Source organism: Podarcis vaucheri (assembly GCF_965113315.1).
Source record: "Podarcis vaucheri genome assembly, chromosome: 15".
In the NCBI taxonomy this organism is placed as follows: Eukaryota; Metazoa; Chordata; class Lepidosauria; order Squamata; family Lacertidae; genus Podarcis; species Podarcis vaucheri.
Window position 1 is genome coordinate 12795581 of NC_138753.1, and position 22760 is coordinate 12818340.

General features: G+C 43.9%; 1 protein-coding gene across 7 annotated transcripts in view; it reads right to left on the reverse strand.

Annotated features, from left to right (window-relative positions):
• CUX1 (cut like homeobox 1) overlaps positions 1-22760 on the reverse strand; it is a 267797-nt gene that overhangs the window by 36137 nt on the left and 208900 nt on the right. For 4 of the 7 annotated variants that reach the window (XM_082201345.1, XM_082201343.1, XM_082201341.1 and 1 more), the window contains 4 exons: positions 11983-12285; positions 9025-9087; positions 2239-2427; positions 133-397 (listed from right to left, as the gene is read on the reverse strand). The exons of 1 other annotated variant lie outside the window; for it this stretch is intronic. In XM_082201345.1, coding sequence (XP_082057471.1) covers positions 133-397; positions 2239-2427; positions 9025-9087; positions 11983-12285 — 820 coding nt within the window. The remainder of the gene's footprint in view (positions 1-132; positions 398-2238; positions 2428-9024; positions 9088-11982; positions 12286-22760) is intronic. 2 more of the 7 variants (XM_082201344.1, XM_082201346.1) reach the window with 1 other exon arrangement.

Sequence of the window (22760 nt, forward strand, 5' to 3'; positions counted from 1 at the left end):
TCTCTGCCCCCTGGTGCCGGAGCATGAAGCTCCGCCACTGGGGGCGCATTTCATAATTGGGATGCCATTGGTGCAGACTGCCAGACTTCACTCAGTGACAGAACAATCAACAGAGGCTCCCTAGCACGTTACCTGTAATTGTGGAACCAATTAATGACGGTGCTGGTCTTCAAGTTGAGCTGTGTGGCAAGCTCCTCAATGGTTTTTGGTGATGGGTATGGCTTTTGCTGATAGGCTCGCTTCAGAGCTTCTTTCTCTTCTGGGGCCAACACAACTCGCGGCTTCTTTAGCTGATGCTGCGGCTGTGGACTGGCCCCCTGGCTGTAATCGATGCCCGCCGAAGAAGACTCTGAAGGCTGGCTGTCGCTGACCGAGCTGTGCCTTCGTTTCATGTACGCTGAAAGACAAAAAGGAAACCACAGGGATCATTTTAGGCACAAAGCCAAGCAACTGGGAGAGCCGGCATGTATGAAAGGACAGATTGGTAAGCGTATGGCAGTGTGGGTGCAGTGGTTAGAGTGCTGGGCTAGGATCTGGGGTGCCAGGGTTCAAATCTCCACTCAGCCACGGCGCTCACTGGGCAACCTTGGGCCAGCCACCGTCCTTCAGCCTAACATACCTCACTGGGTTGAAATGGACTGAAATTGGAGTGGGGTTGGGGCAGAGAACCATGTATGGCACTTTGAGCTCCTTGGGGGAAAAGTGGGATATAAATGTATTATTAACCATCATAAACCAAAGCCAGGATCAGGATCAGATTGGCAGAGCACATGGTCACTCTTGCCCTGGCTCTACCGATTTTTGAGATTAAAATGGTGGGCAATTGGGGCCTCTGGGGAGCTGGCTGGCACTGCCCTTTGCTTTGTAGCATGTGCCAATTGGCAACATTGCCCTCGACTGCCTGCCTGCTAGCCAGGGAATGAAGAGAGAAAGGGAGGAGGCAGCAGAAATCACAGCTAAGTTTATTAAATTACTAAGTAACAACAACATGTGCAGTGCTTCACATACATTTTCTCGTATTCTTTACAGAAATCCAGCAAGTATTGATATCTCTACTTTGGAGGCAGGCGTGTTGAGGTTTTGCCCCCAGGTCACCTGGTGAGTTCTTGGCGGAGGTACAATTTTGCACCTTATACCTCAGGATTCATAGATCTTTTGCTACACCAGTTTTCAATTTATGCTCAAGGGATGTCAGGTTGCAGATTTGCCCCGGAGCTCCGTAGATCTGGTGTCAGTAAGGGTTGACAGCACTGATGCTAGATGGACCAATGGTCCTAACGTGGTATAAGGTAACTCATTATAGCCATTTTACAGATGGTATAATTGGCAATGCAGCCTGTCTGTGTTGAGTCTCCCACCTGCTCAATAACCTGTACTGTAGGTTATTCCAGGGGTAGCCCTTCAGATGCTGTGGACCACGTTGTCTACCCCAGGCTTATTTTCAAGTCCCGGTGTTTACAGCAAAGGTAAGACATTGTGTCCAATCTCTAAGCCACTGGGGTAAATAAATTGTATGCTAATCTTTTGGTAAGTCAGGATAAACATTCCCAACTAATGATTTTTTTTTGGGGGGGTAGCAGACAGGAGCTGAGGAGGGTCTGGTTCAGAATGAATCAGATGGGAGTGGTGGGGAACTAGGCACTGTGAGTGTGCCTGGGCACAGAATAGCAGAGAGGCCAAAGCATTGCGGGTCGAAACAGAAGTGCCAAAGACACTTGAAAAGCTTTTGACAATGTACCTCACCAAAGACTCCTAAGTAAGCTTAGCAATTAAGGAGTAAGAAGAGAGGTTCTCTTGTGGATCAGGGGCTGATTTAAGCTGCAGCAAGCAAAAGGTAGGAATAATTGGACAGTTCTCTGAATAGAGAGATGTAGAAGCAGAAACACCCCACCCCCAGGATTGGTATTTTAACTTGTTCATAAACGATCTAGAGGTAGGAATTAAGTGTTGAGGTGGCCAAGTCTGCTGATGATACTAGATTGTTCAGGGTCATTTTAAAAAATAGATTTTGTAAGAGTTCCAAAAGGACCCCTCCAAACTGTGTGAATGGTTGGTAAAATGGAAAATGCAATTCAACGTAAACAAGTATAAAAATAATTGATGCAATAATTTCACAAATATAATCATGGGGTCCGAACTGGTGGCGATAATTGTGTCTGGTCCGTCATTGCAAGTTCAGACCCCAAGGGCGTGCAAGGTGAGAAATATGTGCATAGCTGCAGGCATGATGGAAATTACCTTTCTTTTCCATGCGTTTCATGTCCATCAACTTCTCCACGTTGTTGGGGTCGTTGAGCCATAGCTGCATGCGAACAAACGGCTCCCGGCCCTTCAAGCTCAGCTTGTGCCAGGGCTTGGGACGTGCCAGCAGATCTGAGACTGAACCTTGTGTTAGCCCCAGGATTGTCTCCCCAAACAGACGCTGACCTGCAAAGAAGCCAAACATCAAGTTGTATTTGTGCCATGGAGAGAGAAGACAATGCGATAGGAGAAGGCAACACAAACACACACATACATGAAAGCAAAAGGGGCCCAATGTCATTAAGGAGCAGAACACCTTGGCAGTTAAGCCGTTTGGGCTTCTCCTGAAAAGAGAAGTGGCGCAGGACCACCTCTAGGGAGGTGCAGGCAGTTTGTAGGGGGAATCCGCAACTCCTTCAACCCACCGAAAGCTGTTCTACGATTTTAAAAAATCCCAACTACACCATGTCACATTGAAGGTGGGAGCTGGCCACATTTTATATTCCACGTAGAATTCCTGGAATTTACTGAGCCAGCACATCAGGGTGTAGCCTGCAATAAATGCCTTGCCCTGGTGTGCTTGTTTTCTACATTAAGGGAGTGTTCTTTCTGACTCCCATGTCATGATACAGAAAGAGAAAGAATAATTTGTTTTTGTCAGAGCCTCCGCTTTTGACTCATTTCAGACTGATTCGGTTCTTGAACACGTAAAATAAAAGCCAGAGGATCCAATGACTTCACCACCAAACTTGGTGATGCCTGAAATCCTTTCTGATAATCTTCTCCATATTGTTCCAATTTTGGTAGATGTGCTGCCGAAGCGAGCGTGCCTGAAATCCTTTCTGCCCTTAGGATTCTCAGTCTGGGTGCATTTGAACTTCTGTCCACTGATTGAACACCTGACACTCCTGAGAATAATGGGCTGGTATGCAGATAACATGTACAGGCCTAATTTTTACTTAATGCTAAGCCAAACTATAGCTTAGTGAGATCGAGCAAGCATGTAGTTACTCTATGGAGAGCTAAGCTGTAGTTTGGCTTCGTGTTCAGTGTGTGTGAACGCAAGCTCATGGTTTGCCTTGATCTGAACAGCTATGGGCTGCAAACAAGGTGTGTCCTTGGTTTATTGCTAGTGGCTTGTTTGGGGAAGGCAGACCACAGGCCTGAGTTCACATACAATGCCAGGCCAAACCATGGCAGTGCAGCAACAGGAGAACTAAGACAGTTTGGTCTAGTGTTTTGTATGAACCAAGACAATGTTATTTTTGGTATTATTATTATCACTTATAGAGTGCTCTTCAGGGTAGCTCAGTTGGTACAGCATGAGACTCTTAATCTTGGGGTCGTGGGTTTGAGTCCCATGTTGGGCAGAAGATTCCTGTATTGCAGGGGGTGGAATAGATGACCCTTGTGGTACCTCCAGATCTACAATTCTATGATTCTATGTACATGGTGCTTTTTAATCAACCTTAGTTACATGAATGCACGTCTTCTCCCCATGCTTTCCCCATCTGCATCCTTACTTGGCTATGGAAGTCTGATAATGACACTTCTTTTTTCTGCTCAAGCATCTCCATGATTGCATATGCAAAAGTGTGTCGGGGTCAGGACAAAGGGTACCAAAATCCATACCTGGGGTACTTAAAACTTAGAAGTTGTGAGCAGCTCTTAGGACTCCTATCAAAAAGTAGGACAGAAATCCACCAAATGGCCAGGCTCCAAATATTTAGACCCTGCCTGGGCAAGTGAGAGGTTTAATACTGCCTGCCAATTGGAGGGGTTGATCTTATTTCTTTCTATACCTGAACTCTGAGGCCTGAGCTGTGGCAGTCCCCATAAACTCTAAATAGCTAAGACACAGCCTCGTGGGCATGAGCTTCCTGCTTCAAACTCCAGGGTATCTGAAGAAAATGTTATCCAAAAGAGCTACATCCAAACAAAACTTCCAAGGCCACAAGCGGATGTAAAAGAACAACCAAATTTTCACGAGTTTCTAATTAATCTGGGTGGTCTTGGCTTCCCCTTCAATGTTTTCTAAGCTACTGGGTTTCGGTTTTCAGCTGGGAAAATTAAAGGATTGATTCCCCTGGCTGGGAACACTTCCCACTGTTTAAGGTGAGGACCCTACAACGGAGATAATGGAAACAGGGAGCAGAAGCAGATTGAAACGATTTCCGACCCATGTTTCCATCACTGGCTCCTGCCACTCAAGAGAACAGCAGATGCTCAAACTGTACTGCAGCTGGACTCCATAACAGCTCCATTCCATTAAGCTAATCGAAACCATTCAATCAATGACCCTAGTGATGCTCACCTTGGAGCCTTCCAAGAATCTGCTAATAATTTCTCCTGCAAGTGTTTTTAAACTCTCAGTGCAGGTGGACTTCTGCTACTGGCCATGTGGAATTTAGTATGTATCTTCCTTTAGGAAAGATACCTAGTGAACAATTCTCCCTTATAACCCTGCTTTAAGCTCAAGGCTTAGCTCCAATGCCTGGGAACAATGGCAACCGCCTCTGCCCTTTTGGCAACATGCTAATTATAAAGGCTCTTCATTTCATAATTACTGGGATGCTTCCGTCTACCCTTGTTGGTGATCCCAGGCAAGAGTCTCGAAAGTGGGCAGAGATTACAAGGCACAGCAGAGATAGAAGCACCTCCTCTTCAATTGCCCATCCCATCCCATAGATGTAATTTGTGCAGCAATCTTTTTTACATGGGGAAAAAACACAGTGATATTTCCACTTGGAATTTGTACCCCTGGCTGGCTGTTTCAGCAACCTATGCCTTATTGACCACAAGACTTGCTTTTCAAACCCAATAGTAACTACAAATAGCCCTTTAGCTGAATCAGACCAAAGGCCTATCCAGCCTGTCACCCTGTTTCCTACAGGGACCTTGGAGAAGCCCATAAGCAGGGCACAAAGGCAATAGTCTTCTTCTCCTGCTACTGTTCTGCCGCAACCAATATTCAGTGGTGCTCTGCCTCTGAAATTTAACCATCATAGTCAACTGCTGTAAATTGGCCTAACAGGAAGTTGGCATATACTGCTAGACCATTGGTCCACCTCTCACCATCCCCTGCACTGATTGACAGCAGCTGTCTCTGGGGTTTCAGACAGGAGTCTTCCCTGGCTCTACCTGGAGATATTTCTGTACGGATGATCTTTTCCCTTATCTATCCATGAGTTGGTCTACTCTGCACACAACTTTTTTTCCATGAAGCTGATTATAAAATGTCCTAAACAAACAAGCCCCTTTCAAAATTATCTGAGTCAGACATCATCGCTTGCCCAGTGAGATCCAAAATATAATAATGTGAAGAACTTTAGACTGTCCTGAATCTCCTGCCAAGCAATTTCACCAAGTGATCTCCAGTGTCTATTCTTGAGACCACATTCACACACAAAGATAAACCTATTATGATGTGCATAAGCCACAATGGTGATAAGACCACTCTCTCCTATCCCCTCACATGCTGCCAGGATGACAACTTTGGAAGCTCTAAGTTTACTAGACCAGGGCTTTCCATTTCATTGGAACTGGGGGATCATGGTTCAACCCTAACTATGGCCAGTTTCAGCTTAAAAACAAATTGGTGTAGTATAAACATCGACAACTGGGAAACACCGGCCTGCGAGTGCTCCAACTGGAGAACAGCCTTGACCAAAGGTGGGCTTTGAAGACTCTCAAACTCAGGATGAAAGGGAGAAATATGCTAAGAGGAAGGCACACTTAGCAAACCCTCACTATGATCAACTCCCACCCGGAAACCTATGTCCCCACTGTGGAAGGATGTGTGGGTCCAGAATTGGCCTCCACAGTCACTTACGGACTCACTGTTAAAACTGTGTTTATGGAAGACAATTTTGCTTGGCTACGAATGATCACCAACAAAGAAAGAAGAAGAAAATTTGACTTCAAAGCATGGGACTTGCTTCTTTAAATTAGTCATAGCTAGTGCAATGTATGATCTACAGTCTTAATGAAGGAGGTAGCTGTGGTTCACAAAAACTGAAAGGAAAAGCTTCTGAAGTCCATCTCAACCATGGGAGAGGAAGGACACTGAGGCTGGCTGCAGCTTTTGTACATCACAATAAGCCATAGTTTATGGTGCAAATGCAGTCTATATTGGTATTTACCAGCACATCTCCATTGCTTAGAGATGTGGCTACATGTATATGTTATAATTCTGCGGAACTGCTGAAAGTAACACCATCTTCTTGAATAATCTTAAGCTCTCATTAAAAAGGGGGTGGAGTCTACAAATATATAGTTAAAAGTGTGTGGGCAAAACCTGCTGAAAACTCAGAAGCTGACTTGGTGGATATAAGAACTTTGTGGCCGGAGTGCCCCTTTCAATGAGTAGCTAAGTCAGAATAGTGCAGAATAAATTACACAAAATTTAAGTGAAATTGGGCAAAATGGGTTCAATTTGTGTAATTTAGACAGGCCGATCACTTGGCTTTTCTCGAGGCAGAGTTTGGTAACTCAACCCAGGAAACAGAGCAAACTGAGCCCCTATGCAGTAGTTAATCAGAATGTGACCTTGTGGCTGCTTAACGATACAAGGCAAGAATGATCACGCAACACCTGCTCTGTGCTGCCCGCCCCCCCCCGTCTCTTGCCAAGCAGTTGAGCGACTGAAGTTAAGACAGGACTACTACTGTAAGAATCTAAAATTAGGGATCTCCTACATTTCAGATAATGGCTCTGGAGGCGCTGTGAGTCCTGCCACCATACTTTAAAGCAGCAGCTGACCAAGAGTTTGCTGCTCCTTCCAAATATATTTTTTTTCTATCCCAGGAGTGGGGAGGATGTTGCCCTCCAGATGTTGCAGGAGTACAACTCCCATCCATCCCTGACAACAGAGGCCAACCATTTCTGGAGGGCCACTCAGGTTCCCCACCCCTGCTGTGTCCCTTCAAATAAGCTCTGCCCCTCACAGGTACTTCTAAAAAGATACTGCTGTTTTCACTCAGTGTACCTTTTTTGTTGTTGCTTTCTACATATTTTTGCTCTTATACCCTTGCTGTACTCTGTCTGTCTGTCTGTCTGTCTGTCTATCTATCTATCTATCTATCTATCTATCTATCTATTCATGGTTTTATGTTTTTATGGAGCGGACCTCAGCAACAGGAGCATGTTAACATAAACATAACTAATTATAAATCATGCCTATGAGACATCTGAAAGGACACCTTACTTAAATATAGGAACTCCTGCTTGTGCAGATTCACACAGTACCTGCTAACTATGTCATTGCTGGCATCTGGTTAGCTTCCAGGTACAATACAACGTGATTCTGTGCCCAGAAAAGAGCTCAAAACCATGGGTGGGGAACTTGGGACTCTCCAGATGTTGCTGGAATATAACTCCTGTAAGCCCCTGGTTGGGACTGTTGGGAGTTTGAGTTCAACCACATCTGGAGAGCTCCCCACCCCTGACTTAAACGGTCTGGTCTAGAGCAGAGGTCTTCTGCCTGTAGGAACAGATCCCTTAGCCACATTGCTGCTCGACTTGTACCACATATGGTAAACAGTGGATCCCATATTGCAATTTTAGTTTAAAAATTAATACATGTTTGGGCTAAAGGTCATTCCCAGGTCTACTGGTAGGGAGTATCTTATTTTACTTTATCAAAATGTACATACTACTTGATTGTATAAAACCCTCTAAGTGGGCTTAGGGATTGCCTGATGAGATCCTGCTCCTGGGCTCTTGGCTTCCTGTGACTATGAAGTTGACACTCTATCCCTGTCAGTCCTGCACTTAAGATCTTCCAATGAGAGCCTGCTCTAAAATCCAACTTACAGGGAAGCTAACTTCACCAGGAAGAGGCCCTCCTAATATTTAAGATTTTAAAAATAAATAAGCGTATTTATTTGCTGCCCTCTCACAGAACATCAGGGCAGTGTACAGCAACTTAAAAAAACAAAACAACTTTAAAAGTGGAACGGACTCCCTCTGGAAGTTGTGGACTCCCCTTCCTAGGAAGTTTTTAAGCAGAGGCCATCCGTCATGGATGCTTAATTGATATTCCTGCATTTCAGGGGGTTGGAGCGGATTACCCTGGGGCTTCCTTCCAGCTTTACAATACTCTGATTCCATGAAAAGTAATTTTTATATTATTTCACAACATTGATATACCGCTTGGCTCTCAAAGCCCTGATGCCCTGGAATTCCCTTCCAAAAGGAATTGGCTAAACCTGTAGCCTTTCAGATGCTGCTGGCCTACAAACCCCCATCAGCTCAGCCAGCCTGACAACTGGGAGGGCTGCAGGTTAGCCACCCCTGCCATGCAGCCTCCTCCATGCTGTCTTTCAGGAAATGTTTTAAAAAACTGGAAACTCGGATTCTGCCTTGCTACTGCTATGATATACTGTGATGTGCTGTTCTGTTCAACTGTACAATTATGTGGTTTGATCTTTTTTATCGTTCCATATAATTTCCACAATGTTGTTAAGGTGCGAGTGTTTGTGTGGAGTTTTAGAAATGTAGACAGAATGGGTTGGATCTAGAGGACATGTGTCTGCCGCAGGATTAGCAGAAGCCAGCCCCCCCCCACGCCACCTCCTCCTAATCACAGCCTTGCTTACTAAGCCAGGTGATCACAGTGGTCTTAAACTAGAAAAAGAAAACAAAGGAGAGCCGCTAGCGACCTTGGCTGAGACAGATACAGACAACCAGGGGCCCCAAAACAAAGGTGCTTCCGCCCTTAGCTAATCTAGAGATTTAGGCAAACAGAGGGCAAAAAGGAAACATTGAAATATTGTTCCACACCTAATGCAAGGTTTGGGGTACATTTCTTGCCTCTTCTGCTGCGTTTTAGGCTTGTCAGCCACGCTGTAGAAAAACAAAAATCATGGAGGGGGGAAAAAGATTTATGTAAAGTGACATCAGAACAATAGTTAATAAAAGCACTTTTAAAAATGTTCCTCCTGCAGCACAAGAGGACACAGAATCAGGGACCCTGGTTTTCTGCACACTCTGAAACACGCTGAGAATTTGGCTTCCGGTGTAGAATCCAGAGGAGCCAAGCTACTCTAGAGAAGCCCCGGTTTAATTTTTATTATTTTTTTAAAAGTGAGCAAGCTTCTAGCTCTCAAGGATAGGGGAGAAAAACTGAAAAAAATGTATTAATCTGTTAAAGTTCCTGAAACTAGAAGGGGTCTGGGTGGGTGGAAGGGGGGGGAGGGATGATTTTACAGCTCCCTGATCCTAACTGCAGCCCACCAATTCACCCAGAGTACCCAAGCACCTCCTTCCCCTTTACGGACTTTGTCGCTGTACTAGTTTGCAATTTGGAGTCCATCTTCTAGAGCAGGTGGCAGTGCCTTAAATTGCTAAGGACCCACCTTAGATTTTGCTGAGTTTGCATCCACAATCTGTGCACCCACAGTCAATTGTTTCTACCTGCACAATTGATTCTGCTCATAGTAAACCTGCTGCTTTGGGCTTTTCTGGTTGCAGAATGACTTACAGTAAACCAGCGTCCCTGCATATATAGCATGCAACGACAATGCATCCAAAACCCTACAGGCCCTCGTCTGCACCACCCTTTCAGACTGGCAGGATGTGACTTCACCCCAACAGAATGGGAAACCCATCATGTTAAGTTTGAGCAGTTTAAGCTACAGGTCCTGGCATGACTGGAGTACAGTCCCACAATTTTTAATAGCATTGAGTAGATAGCACATTTTAATCTAAGATGGCAGTCAAGTTATTCTGCAATTGGCTAAGAACTGGAAAGCCAGTATTACGGAAGGCTGCCATTTGGAAACAGTAGAAGCTAAGCTTCTGAAAGGGTCATATTATCTAAGAGAGAGCAAGGATACCTAAAGGGTAGCCGCATTTCTACATCAAGAACTGCACATTTTCTGATGACAGGTACTTCAATGGACCCAATTTACACCTGGTTTTGGTACCATCAGAGCAACTAGGCTCCGTTAGCAGAATTTCTGTAACCAACACAGCTTGGTTGTGTAAAGATGGGTAGATAAACATTATACACAATTTCTGCAGTCTTAGAAAAATGTATTTTTTCAGCATATCCATAGCTATTAATACCAAATTAGTTTCTGTACTCCCTCAGTCTTAGGAGTAATAAGAAACTGATCAAAGACAATCTGCCTCTGCCCCACTCTACATGAATAAAATTCCCTGACATCTTAATTTTACAAAGTTACCAGTTTTCCCCCTTCACCGTGACATAACCAGTACAGAGGGATGCCTACAAATATGAGATCTCATTGTAAGGAATGGAGTATTGGCTCTTTCGCCTTATCCCGCAAAGCAGTGTGAACTGTGATGGAGACGGCTGCCAGCCTGCAACCCAACTAATTGTAGAGCGGGTCTCCCCCCTCTGGGTTGGGGAAATCGAGAGCAGTGGTTCCCAATTAGGTAAGTACTGGGGCCCCCCAGTTTTTCAAAACAAGTCATGGACCCCCTACTTTTGATAGCTTTATGGTAGTTTCTGTCATGTGAATGGTGCCACAGAACCCCTGGGTGGGTTATGTCCGCAGACCACCAGTGGGGAACGGCTGATTTAAAGTGTTAGGAATCCATGCCAGTCGCTTCCTGTTTCTGCACAACAGCTAGATCTCATGCCGTTCCAGTAATGTGCGGATCACGGAATCAGCTGGGATTGCTAGGATCAGGTGGGTACTGCCATGTTAGCGTGTGCAGGCACACAATCCAGCTGAGGCTGGAGTGGTCATTACCTATGTGATCCTGGCTAACCCTCTAAATTCAGTCATCTAAGTATGATGGGATCCTGCCCCAGGCAAAGCACAATCATGCCATTTAATGTAGTGGTTGAGATGTAGCCACAACTAAAAGGAAAGATATCTGTGAGAAGGACACCAACCACATCCTTCCTGGAAATCTGCCCTGAACCACAAGCAATGAACAAGCCCTCTATTACTGTGCCACAATAGGAACTACCTCTGATAATGTACTCCAAACGCCGCCACCTAATCTATGGCTATCTAAGAGAGGCCTTGCTAGAAGCAACATAGAATGCAACATGCTCCATGCTCACATGTCATCACCTCACATGGAGTTCTTTGCCATATGGGTGGTAATACATACCTTCTTGATTTCCACCTCCAGGAAATTCCCTTCTTCCAACAACTAAAATAGCTATCTGGTCAGTTCAGCCCTTTCAGACCTGCAAATCACTTTTCACTGACTACAGCAATGGGCCCGTTTTAAATGTTTACTGTGTATGCCAAACTTTTTGCCTGCTCCTACTTTCTCTTTTTTTTTAAAAAAAAAAAGGACAAGAAGTGGCAATGGTGCTAGTGGAGCAACTCATAGGAAGCTGGAGCATGACTCAGTTTGGTCACACAAGCCACTGAAGAGCAATGATCTGAAGCATTTTTTATTTTTAAATTTTAAAGAATGATTCTGTATACTTGGGCGCCTTTGATTTGCTTTTCCCAAATCTTGGAATTAGTGTCCACAGCAACAAAGCCACTCATCATATAAAGAATGCTGAGATATGTGGCATTTGGATAATGTCATCAAGTAACAAGCAAATTTTGCAGGAACCGTATTAATTTCATTTAGTTCATGGAATAGTTTCCAATTGACTTGCTTCTGACCCAGTTACCTGAGCTGGCTTTAAAAAGGTTCCTGTTTCCAACATTATTTATAAAAAAACAAAGAATCTTTTATTTTTTTTAAAAAAAAGAACTGTTCTCTTAGAACAATCAGAAGCAGTAAAAAGATATTTACCCAGGTTGTTGTCTGTGAGCACCTCTTTGACCCGCTTTGTGATGCCGTAGGTATCCAGTTCGGGTGACATAGCGACCAGTTCTTGAATGCTGAGTGATGAATGGCCAGAGAGGGGCAATGGCGTTGTGGACTGGGACTCTGAAGCGGACGCCTCACTCGACTCCTGCAGCTTGCCCTCCTTACTTGTCTCTATGGCAGGACACGGCTGCTGGACCAGTTCCGTCAGGCTCTTCACAGACTCGCTGGAGCTCATGGGGGACTCGGGAGCAGGACTGCAGCTGGCCGATGTCTTTGGGGTGCTTTCTGCAAATCAGCAGGGGAAACAAAGAGGGAAAACCTGGCTTAGGCAAAAGACTACTTCATCGAGGTCTTCCTTCCAGACTTCTTATTGCTTATAAGAAGAGTCAACAACCTCATGTTCTCCAAGTTCACCCTTAACCCCTTCATTTCCCACTTTCAGAAATTCCTAGGTTTGCTTGCATGCAACCGGCAACCCCACAGTCTGCGGTGCCATGATTTAAATACCAATTTGGAGAAGTTACAGATAGGTAGCCGTGTTTTGGTCTGCCATAGTCAAAATAAAAAATTCCTTCCAGTAGCACCTTAAAGACCAACTAAGTTAGTTCTTGGTATGAGCTTTCGTGTGCATGCACACTTCTTCAGAAGCTATCCTTGCATGTACATCAATGCAAAAAGTAAGCAAACCTACATTTCAATGCTATAAAAAGACACACGTAGCAATTAACATGCAAAGCTTATCTTATTCTAAGGCAAACCACGGACTCACCCCCCCAACTCTGCCTGGCAGCAGCTTTCCAAAGTTACCAGCAGAGACTGAACTTGGGACCTTTTGCGTGCAAAGCATTTCCCCACCATGTAAGTCAGCAGTCTTACATAATATACCAAGAGCCTGGCGCTCCATATTGCTAGAACCTTATTAGCTTCTGTATTATCTGAACACTAACACCTGGGTCGGAAGAGAGGAACATCCAGCCTTTCATTTTTTACAAAATTCTAAACACAACAAACAATGCAAACGAAAAGCTTGCACCAGTGCAAGAACGTGGCATTTCGGTCTTCATAAAGTTGATGTAAGGATGCAGGGGAACCCCAAAACAACGCCACATTTCCCTTACTCCTCCTCAAGTGTATATATTCAGTTTGTCTCTGGCATTTCTGCCATTTCCCAAGTTAGCCTTAGTTAAAGAGGAGGGGTTTTTGTTTTTGTTTTGGTGATGAAACTAGCCAGAACTGAGCCAGAAATGGCACCTCTTATTTTTTGCTGTTCAGCTGGGCTTTGCAAATGGAAGGAACGGGAGGGAGCCTTCACTTGCAGGGCTTCAGCTGGCTAGGGCGGAAGATCAGCTGCCCTTAGTGTGCATGTATTTATGTGCATTTTTCTGAGGAGGGGGCTCCATGGCTTTCATCAGATTCTCAGACCCCAAACAGGTTGAAAACCCTTGTCTTAGGAAGGAGAATGCCTATGGGTACGAAGGAGACCAGGGTGGGTGGGGAGAAGGGAGGGTGGGCTTTTTACTTTAAAGCAAAGGGAGATCATGCGGGTGCTGCCACCTTGTGAAATGCCTGGAAAGAAGCAGGTTTTGAGATTTCTCTGCTTCACACAACCTTCTTCATGCCAACAGAACTTATGCTTGCTACAACTAAGGAGCAAGCGACTCGAGAAGCAACACACAAAGGAAGGAGATTTTTATTTTATTTTTTAAAAAAAACCTCTTCCCACCTCTGCAGGTGATGAGCTTGCTTGTCGGTGCTCCAGCTAAGGGGAATGAACAGGACTCAAGAAGCAACATAAGCTGGTTTTTAAAAGCTCCCTGTGCATCATTCCCTCCATTTCTATCTTTTTCACAGATCTTATGGCTGTTGCTACCCACAGTACATTAAAGAAGCCTTTAAAAAACCCTCCGGCTTATCCCACCCCCCAACCCCCTGCAATCACCAGGCTGAAATTGATGGGCCTCGTGGTGGCCTTGCCTGCTTACATGACCAGCTCAAGAAGAACAGGGCCGGAAAAAATGGCCAGCTGGCCAGCGTAACTTAAGAAGAGAAAGGTTGTTCTGGATAAGGGAAGGGGAAGCAGGGCTGCATGTGTGTGTGTGTGTGTTGCTAATTATGGTTTAATATGACCTGGCAACTCTCCCCCTTGGTTGCTTGCCCCAATTTTGCCTGCTTAGTGCTGATGCTGCTCTTCGTCTGAGAGCCCTTGCTGTTAGACAAACCATGCATTTCTCTGCATTTCCTCTATGATGTCCTGAATTTCTGAAAATTGGTGTGCGCGCGCACGCGCATGTGCTACTTATGCCTTATGTGATAAGTACAGTGATAGCTGTTGCACATTTTTATGTGGGCATACTAAGTAAAGAAGTGGATTGTACCCTCGATATTGTGATGCTCAAAGGAATATTATTATCTGAACCTGTTGGTAAAGGAACGGCCTGTTTTTTTACTGGGATTTATTTCTGCCCTGGCAACAGCAGTGATCCTATGCACCATGTAGCTGGCTTAAAATAAGTTACTGTTGTATTTTGGAACCGTCTTATTCAGTAATAATAGAGGTTCGTCACTGGTGAGCAAGGTGCACTCTGTACATGGTTTTGCCTTTTATTTCTTAGGCTCAAAGATCCTAATTATACTCCTCTCTGCTCAGATCTATATGAGGAAGCTGTGGGGGTTGGTGTGGCAAATATAAACCTTTATTACTATTAACTTTGAGCAGGAACTTGAACACATCCCTGCTTACCCAGACATTGATGGCCGAAATATACTGTTCCTGGCAACCTTGAAATCGTTAGTTGCAAGGATCTGTGATTGTTTTAAACATTTTAAAGATGCTATGTATGTTTTTAAAATGTTTTAGATTTGCTTTTAAACAGGTTCTTATTTTTAATTGGATTGTTTTACCACTTTAGTGTTTATTGCCCAGGGCTCCTTTGGCAGGAACAGAAGTACAGAAATGTGAAAGATAAATAAAAAATAATACAGAAAAGACGGAGTTGTAAGTTGCAAAATTACCGTATTTTTTGCTCTAGAAGACTCACTTTTTCCCTCCTAAAAAGTAAGGGGAAATGTGTGTGCGTCTTATGGAGCGAATGCACGCTGCGCAGCTATCCCAGAAGCCAGAACAGCAAGAGGGATTTTTTTTGTTTTCCTCCTTCAAAAACTAGGTGCGTCTTGTGGTCTGGTGCGTCTTATAGAGAGAAAAATACGGTAGTTATCCTGTGCACCTCCCTTTGTGGCTCTGCTGCCACAATGCTAATAATTTATTTGCCACCATCAGCAGTGCTGGGAGGAGGGGTGCTTGGTGAGCGCAATAAAGATGGGGAGGAAGGAATGTGGGAATGACTCTCTCCCCATGTCTCCCTCCCTCTTCATCAGAACAGTGCTTTTCCTCAGTGCAGGAAATCAGAGAAATTTGGCGTCAGGAGCAGGGAGGGGATCAGACACCCATGGGGGCTACATGGAAGTCCCCTAAGTGCTGCATACAGCCTGCAGGTTGCTCACATGTGCTGTATTACCAAAACTAAGATGAAATAACTCCCAGAATTCTTCGCTTCTGTTCCCTGCTCCGCCGCCCCCATCCACTGGTATGACTCTATATTTTTATTCTTATTTCTGTTATTATTGCTGCCCAGTTTTTGACCTTAGATCAAGGTCAGGGCTAAAATGAAACTCTACGTTGCTTCTTAATGAACGATCTTTCGTCAATAAACAAAAAGAGGTGTCGATATATTAACTTCTGACAGCGTAGCAAGAAAAGTGGTGTAGGAGTTGGGAACGTAATTGCCAAAGGAATGTCTCATTAAGTAGTACAGACAAACAGTCTTGGTTTTGTTTTTGTCCCTGTATGGCAAACAAAAAACCAGTGGGTATTAACATTTCTTTCAAGAAAACAGAGCTGCCAGGACATACTGTCTGTCTCATTCTTGAGCTTCACGAGAACTGTACTCTTCCAGAAGTGTACTCCCAATAAATCTGCATGCTGCACATTCTCCAATATTTCATGGAGAGAAATGGTGTGTCCCTGTAACCACCCTATTCTCAGAGCAAAATGATCAATGCTTCACTTCATTCCAAATTACTGCAAACTCCATTTACATTTTTTTAAAAATGGACCACTACTGTTTTTTGTTTTTCTTTAAGTATTTAAATTTCACTACGAGTCTGGCTGAACGTACTGGTGGCAGAAGTGAAGTTGCCCACAGACATTTTGTGATCATGTGTGTGCACTGCCATGCACGTGCACTAGACTCGGCCTGCATGCTTTTCTTTTTTAAAAAATTCATCTTTATTGGTTTAAAATCAACACTTAGACACACAACTACAGCTTGAAAAAAGAAAAAGAAACAAAAGAAGCACAATACATCTCTTACAAAAACAACAGAACAATACATCACAAATTCACAAAAATGTTCCATCAACTTCTGACTTCCTTGATACAGAGTCGGCCAGCATTCACGCCCCCACACTTAGAGCTATCAAATGAATGCTACTTTTGGGTACACTAGAATAAGTTTAAAAAGCACTTCCAATATCTTCTGAATAGACAAAATAGGGATAGGAGATAGAGAATATTGTACCTGGGATAGGTACAAGAAAACATGGGCTGTTGGAGTAGGGGCAGAGGAGATAATTATTTCTAATCTGTGCCGGTTTCACAAAATGCTCATTCTTGTGTCTGTTCTGTTCCATTTCAGCATATATATATATATATATATATTTGCTTTCGTAGATTTTCACGGGTACAGGAATGCAGGTTTTGGTGTCTTCGGGTGTCTTCCCGTGTAAGAGTCGGGGTGTCTGTGCGACGTTTCGACGAGGTCTCACTCGTCATCTTCAGGCTGGTGCTTTCGGCTTCTTGTTACTGGAACAGAGCAGAATCTGGTGTTTGAGTTCCTATAAATACTGTTGAGGGGTGTGGTGTATAGCCTCCAACGTTCTGGGCAGAGAGGAAGTTCCTAGATTAGTGTGCCTTTTCTTCTTTTGTTCCTTAATTACTTGAGGGATATCTTGAGTGATTTCATGAGTGATATTCTGAATACCACTGGGTGGGTCATTAAGTGTAGATTAGTTGCTAAAGCTTTCGTGTCTTGACCTCTTGAGCTTGTGAAGAGTTTTTCTGAGAAGATGGCTGTGCTGCATTTAGTTGTGCTCTGGCTTGGCTTCGTGTATAGGGGCGAGCTGTGGTTTTGTGCTTTGTGCCAGCCAGATCTGTGTAGGGATTGCAGGGGGGTGCAGCATCCGGAGGTGCCACTATAGTTTGGCTACTGGATGGAGTCTGTAATATGTCTGTGGAGAGGGTCTGGGTTTGGGTCTGGTGTGGTTGATTGGTGACGGCGACACCAGAACCAGAGGCACACAGAACGCCGTCACCAATCAACCACACCAGACCCAAACCCAGACCCTCTCCACAGACATATTACAGACTCCATCCAGTAGCCAAACTATAGTGGCACCTCCGGATGCTGCACCCCCCTGCAATCCCTACACAGATCTGGCTGGCACAAAGCACAAAACCACAGCTCGCCCCTATACACGAAGCCAAGCCAGAGCACAACTAAATGCAGCACAGCCATCTTCTCAGAAAAACTCTTCACAAGCTCAAGAGGTCAAGACACGAAAGCTTTAGCAACTAATCTACACTTAATGACCCACCCAGTGGTATTCAGAATATCACTCATGAAATCACTCAAGATATCCCTCAAGTAATTAAGGAACAAAAGAAGAAAAGGCACACTAATCTAGGAACTTCCTCTCTGCCCAGAACGTTGGAGGCTATACACCACACCCCTCAACAGTATTTATAGGAACTCAAACACCAGATTCTGCTCTGTTCCAGTAACAAGAAGCCGAAAGCACCAGCCTGAAGATGACGAGTGAGACCTCGTCGAAACGTCGCACAGACACCCCGACTCTTACACGGGAAGACACCCGAAGACACCAAAACCTGCATATATATATATATATATATATATATATATATATATATATATATATATATATTAAAAACCAGTACCGAGATTCATATTATCTTAATGCACATTCTTAAAACAACAACAACACTGTGAATTATGCATTTTAGAAAGACATTTTGATCATGTTTTGATAAGAGAACTGTATTGTGAAATCTGAAGACATGTGAGACTCTAAAGGCAATTATTCTCCAGTACACACAGTTGTGGGAGGTGTGGATTAGGTGAGCTTGCTTCAGAATTCACAGAAACTGAATTTCTATGTTAGAATGTACGGCACCTCCTTTTGTATACAATATTTCAAAAATCCAGACAGAAAAGTTGTTGAGCAAGTGTTTTTTGGCAAAGGTGTTGAGCTTTTATTTTTAGTTTCCCCCAAAATTGTTGATTGTGACGGCTGCTATGCTCTGTCTTGCCAGGGTGCTTAAAATGGTTTAGGATCCACTAAGCTGGCACTGGAGAGATAAGGGGTGTGTTAGGAAAAGGACACAAATTATTCCAAGTCCAGTTCTGGCTGAGTCTTCATTGGACAAGGAGATACAAGGGCCCGCCCATTCCCTTTGCAACCATTGGCCTGACTACTTGTAGTAACAATCCTGAGAACCAGTAAAACTGCATTCCGAATGATGTTTGGGGTCCTCTTAAGAGAGATTTTAAAGTGAGGAACAGGATGAGAAGCAGGCCTGTGGCCTCCCTCCTAACTCTCATGTTTCCTTTTGCTTTGTCCGTCCTCTGGATCTAAATGAATGAGATCTCTAGGCAGAGGTATTACTACGCCTGCTTATTCCCAGCTGCATGTTCTGGGCAAGTAACAAAATATACAAAACTCCAAAACAAATGTCTAAAATAGCCTCTGCTTGTCCTCAGCCAAATATTTGCTCAAATAAGAACTATACTTGGCTTCCTTCTTTTTCCAACACGAGTAGTACTATTTGCTTTGGGGAAAAGAAACAAGAATGTCAGAGAACCTCCGGATGCACACATCAGGAAATCGGTACACACGCCAACTGCAGCACTGGCAACTATGCCCTGACATTGTTTGCTTTGCACTAAATGCTGGAGTTAGAAAGGAAAAGTGCAAGTTCCACATTCCTTTTGCAAGTTCTTTGGGTATGTGACCCCAAAATGGAACCATGTGTGTCCACTTTGGAGCCACTGACCTGTGAGTGGCACCTTACACTCCCCCTGTTTGTAGGGCTTGGCGCGTGTTTTGCTTGCTCATTTGCATGCAACCTCAGCCGCAGGGACAATTCGCGAAATTAGTCTATTTAGAATTGATGACGTACTGCGCCCTTGCAGTGGTTTCACGTGTCACTCTCCCAAAGAAGGGTCTGTCTGAGACGCTCTCTGTTTCATTACAATGGAGAAGACAGCTGACTGATTTTCCTAGCAACCACTAGAGGCAGATGGCTGAATCAGCCTGCTTTTTCCTGTGCTGCAAGACACTTTGCCGGGGGAAAGGAGCCCTGTTCTTGGAAGGAGCAGCAGTAATCTGGGATGGGAATCTGTGGCCTTCCATATGTTGTTGGCCTCTCAACACCCATCAGTCCCAGCTAACATAGCCAGCAGCTTGGGATGATGGCTGCAGTGGTTGAAATTGAGGAGGCCAGCACTAGGACTGCGAGGGCCATTGCATTTGATTTGTTTTGTGCTTTGGGAGGAGTCTCTCTCCCCCCGCATATGAAAGCTTTAATGCCTATTAAGGCTGATATTCTAGTATATGCAATTATTACTAATCTATTGTGTTTTTAAAGAATTTTTTTCAAAATATTTTCTGAATATCTAAACTTTTTTTTTTTTTTTTAAAAAAAGCCTGATTGCTAGACACCTTTGGTGTAGAAGAAGAGCAGGGTAAAAACTGTAATGAAATAAATAAGTAAAAAAGAAGGGTATCTGCTCCCTTCCCCAACCTTCAGGAAGGAAAGAAGGAAGGAATTTAAATACACGTGTCCACGCCAATGTGTGAAATGATCCTTAGAGAATGGGATGTGTGCAACTAATATACAATCCTCGCTATTTTACAGACAGGCACACCATACCTTTTGATGATAAATAAAAACTAATATAAAAGAAGGACACAGGGTGGTAGAAGTTTGTCCCTGGCCTCCTTACTGAGGAAGCTCATGCTTGTGAAGTTAAACTCTTTCTGCCTAAGATTTGTCTTTGAATCCCCGTGCACTTTCTTCAGGACAGCCTTCCCTGATCATCTTGTTCCTAGGAGGTGCAAAGCCCTTTCCAAACATTATGACATTGAGTTAGATAAAGTGAGTAGCAGTGTAATAAATCAAAGCTATTTAATAAAAATTACTGAATTCCCTTTTTTTTTTTTAAAAAAAAGTATCAAATTGTATTTAGAAAAAGGTGTCTTGGCATTCCCATAAAGGTCCTTTTCAACTCAAGTAATTGGATTTCTTACGTCTTTTTTAAAACAGCTTATGAAAGATGCAAAGAAGAAACCCCTCTTTTCCTTTAAGCCACCGCAGTCCATATGTAATGTTTAAGGCAATAAGAATGCTAGTGATCTAATTTCTTTTCTCTGCCTAGCCTCAGGTTGCTGTGCAGCTGCATCCAAAGCCCAGCAAATGTTATTTTTGTATTTGAAGCAGTGAACGAATGGCAGTGTAAATTTGCCCTGATTCACCCATGCGAGGGACCAATTTGGCAGATCATCCATCTTGTTCACTGTACACTGTCAGGGATGGCATGAATTCCGTACATGATAAACAGATTTCTCCTCAGATCTGTGTCCTTTAACCCACAGCAAGGTCAAAATGACGGCTGCCTGGTTAATAAAACTGCATGGTGCTGGTTCAAGCCCCCACTCTCTAATTTCGTCCCTGGTGCCAGCTTAAAGAAATCGCAAACTACAGCAGCTGTGAATTTTCCATGCAAATCTCGGACCACACAATGCAAACCCCACACAGAAATAATACTGGTGTTGGATGGAAATAAAAGGAGAAATGACACAGAATAATTTGGGGAGGAGGAGAAAGTCAAGTAAGGACTAAATGAAAGTATTGCACTTAACAGCTACTTTTCCCAACCTGCCTGCACCCAAATCTGCTGTCAGCCTGACCATTTGATTACTGGTGAAATGTTATATCACTTGCATTTGCTTTGTGTTTTTCATGAATCGGAAACACACAAAGGGATATGAGGTCTCTCCACCCCACCGCAAGAAAAAAATAAATCATATATTCAGTATGTGATTTCTACAGCCTGTATTTGTAGGGGTCCCTATGTGTTTTGGACAGTAGACTAGGGAAATTAAGGGAGAAGGGTATAAGAGAAAGGATTGGAAGTATTATTTTGCCCCCTCCCCAACCCCCCCCAAGCTGTTCAATGATGGTCAGGCTCCTCACTAGGGATGGTGCTATCTAGCAGTTAAGGGTTGCTCAGCCCTCCTTTCCATTTATAGTATTAGCCCAAGATGGATCATTTGAATAATTAAAACAATGGTTTAAAATAAAATAAAATAAAAAGACCAACCCCCAAAATACATGTTAAAAACAGTCCAGAGCAGCAGATAAAAAGCACCAAAAGTAAGAGGCCAGACACTCCAAGCAGGACAAATACCTGCCAGAAAAAAAATCTTCAAATTATTGTTTCCTCTTGATTCAGAGGATTTACCCATGGTACCCGATCTCCCTTGTCCTGCAGGAGCCAAAAGGTGCAGAGCAAGTTTAGGGCCCTTTAACAACCAGCCAGCTCCTCTGAGAAGTGGTAGGGGGTTTCTACATGACTCAACGTACATCTGCTTTCCATCCTATCAAGGAGCTTGTAGAGACAACAGCTATCTTTGCAGGACCCTGGGAGCTCTCTAAGGTCCTGCAGGTAGTCTAACTGCCTTGAACTCCTGCCTTGGCCTCTTGAAGGGGCATAAAGATATGTATATGTATATACATATATCTGTGGGCATAAAAAAGATAAATAGACAGTCCCATCAAGAATGACCGCAATCAATAATGTGGTGGCAAATGTAACTACTTTTGCCTGTGTTGGGAGGAGGTGCTATTTGGGGTAGTGAAATGTTTCGCCTCGTTTTTAGGGTGTGGATTTATGGGTAGCTAGGGCAGCAAAGTCTCTCTGTGCTTTGGACCTTTTAAAGACACTCACTGTGGGGACAGGAGGTCTTTGTGTGACTGTTTGGTGTCTGCGGTGGCCATTCATCTCCCATAATGCCTCAGCCTGCATGGAATTATGCTGCAGACCTTCTAGTCCTTAACTGCCCCTCCCCCCCCTTTAAAAAAAGTGAGTTGAATGATTTTGCTCTCCTAAAGTGGAAATCCGTCTCCCCCAATCTGCAACCCACAAATGGTGTGGAGGGCATTTTGACCTACCCTTTTCAAAACTATCCTGTCTGTACTTGCCTTTTGTGGAGCTGCTTGCTGAACTCCACTCTGTCGGGCTTTCTTTCGGTTTGACTGCTAAAGGGAAATCTGTTGCTGCCAGCCTGCCCTCTTAGCGGGCTCATAAATAAAGCTGCTTTGCAGCATGATCAATCAGTATTTATTTGTTTAGGTTAAAGGTTGTAACAAAGAAGGTGGTACACGAAATGACAAACTCTAAATCAGACAAAATGACAAATCCCAGTATGTACACACAAACCGGTGAATCAAAGATTTGACTGGCTAATTTGATGCACTCTATGAATTCTGTCCCCACTGCAACTCTGTCCTGTCTCACAGGAGTGCACTGTTTACTGGGTTCTGTGAGGTGTTTTTCTACATCTTGACTCCCTGGTTCATGGAAACATAGCCTCCCGAGTCGGCTGAAGCAAGCTCTCCTTTA